Source organism: Phytophthora parasitica (genome assembly GCF_000247585.1).
Source record: "Phytophthora parasitica INRA-310 unplaced genomic scaffold supercont2.608, whole genome shotgun sequence".
Lineage (NCBI taxonomy): Eukaryota > Oomycota > Peronosporomycetes > Peronosporales > Peronosporaceae > Phytophthora > Phytophthora nicotianae.
Window position 1 is genome coordinate 806 of NW_008649594.1, and position 1036 is coordinate 1841.

The 1036-nt window shown below is 51.0% G+C and overlaps 1 protein-coding gene across 1 annotated transcript; it reads right to left on the reverse strand.

Moving 5' to 3' along the window:
• Positions 1-363: 363 nt before the first annotated feature.
• Positions 364-801, reverse strand: PPTG_20437 (hypothetical protein; the record flags this gene model as incomplete). The annotated part of the gene is made up of 1 exon (XM_008919242.1): positions 364-801. The coding sequence occupies one exon, from the start codon at positions 799-801 to the stop codon at positions 364-366; it is 438 nt and encodes a 145-aa protein (XP_008917490.1).
• Between the last annotated feature and the right edge of the window lie 235 nt (positions 802-1036).

Sequence of the window (1036 nt, forward strand, 5' to 3'; positions counted from 1 at the left end):
AGCGAAATGCAGGGTGATCGCTCAATTGGTTAACAAAGATGTTCTTTTAACTTCTTTTCGCATACACGAAATAAGTGAATAACACTTACAGTCTTCGGTACTTCAACGGTAAATGCTAGAAGATAGATGATTTAGTTAGGTCGAGCATTCATAGGAAACGTCGCGAGATAATGCTAATTTGAAAAGAGATGAACACAAACGCATTAGTTAGAGCGGTTCCATACCATTACACCAGTCTTTTAACAATCTTAACTACAATCTTGTACAGTCTTGACCGTCGTATGCCACTCTTAATACACAGAGGCATTCGCGAACACTCAAAGCGCGAAGCGACGAAGCGAATTTTCGTTTGCTGCCGCCAGTTTACGGCTCGCGGTTGCCAGCGCTGTTATCTCCGCCACTGGCTTCTCCATTGCTGCCCTCGTGAACAACGGAGTTCCGAGACAAATTCGCCTCAGTTGCACCTGAAGTTAAGGTATGATCTGCTGCTTGAGCCTGAAGCTGAGGGTGCAACGAAGAAGGCGCAGACACCACTTGGATCGACTGGGAAAGTGGGGCGACGGCGTACTGAAGATGCGAAACCGGAATTAGAAACTGCTGGCCACTCGTCGACTTGTGGGTGTCTCGAGCTCGAGTCCCAGCAGCATCGGTACTTATCGCAGCATCTTGAGCTGCTGTAACAGCTTCCACGAGCATGTAGAGCACTGGCTGATGCTGGGTAGCAGCGTTTCCAGCGACGGCCAGCGGTAGAGTAGGCTGCATATTACTGTGCACTCCTTGTACTTGTTGCGGCCGCGACATCGTTGGCGAATTACCATGACTCCCACAAACACCGGGAGTATTCACACGTGGCGGGCTAATTATGTTCTCCCGTTTCTTCTTCTTCCCGAGCCCACGACCCCCGGCTGGAACACTTCCATGCAAGTTGGCGCCAGCACGTGCAACTCTTCCCTCGTGTTGCGCAGTCTGGGTACATATCGGCTCCTCCTCCGGCTCCTTGGCAACCGCCTTCTTCGTCTTCACGAGCCGGCGATAC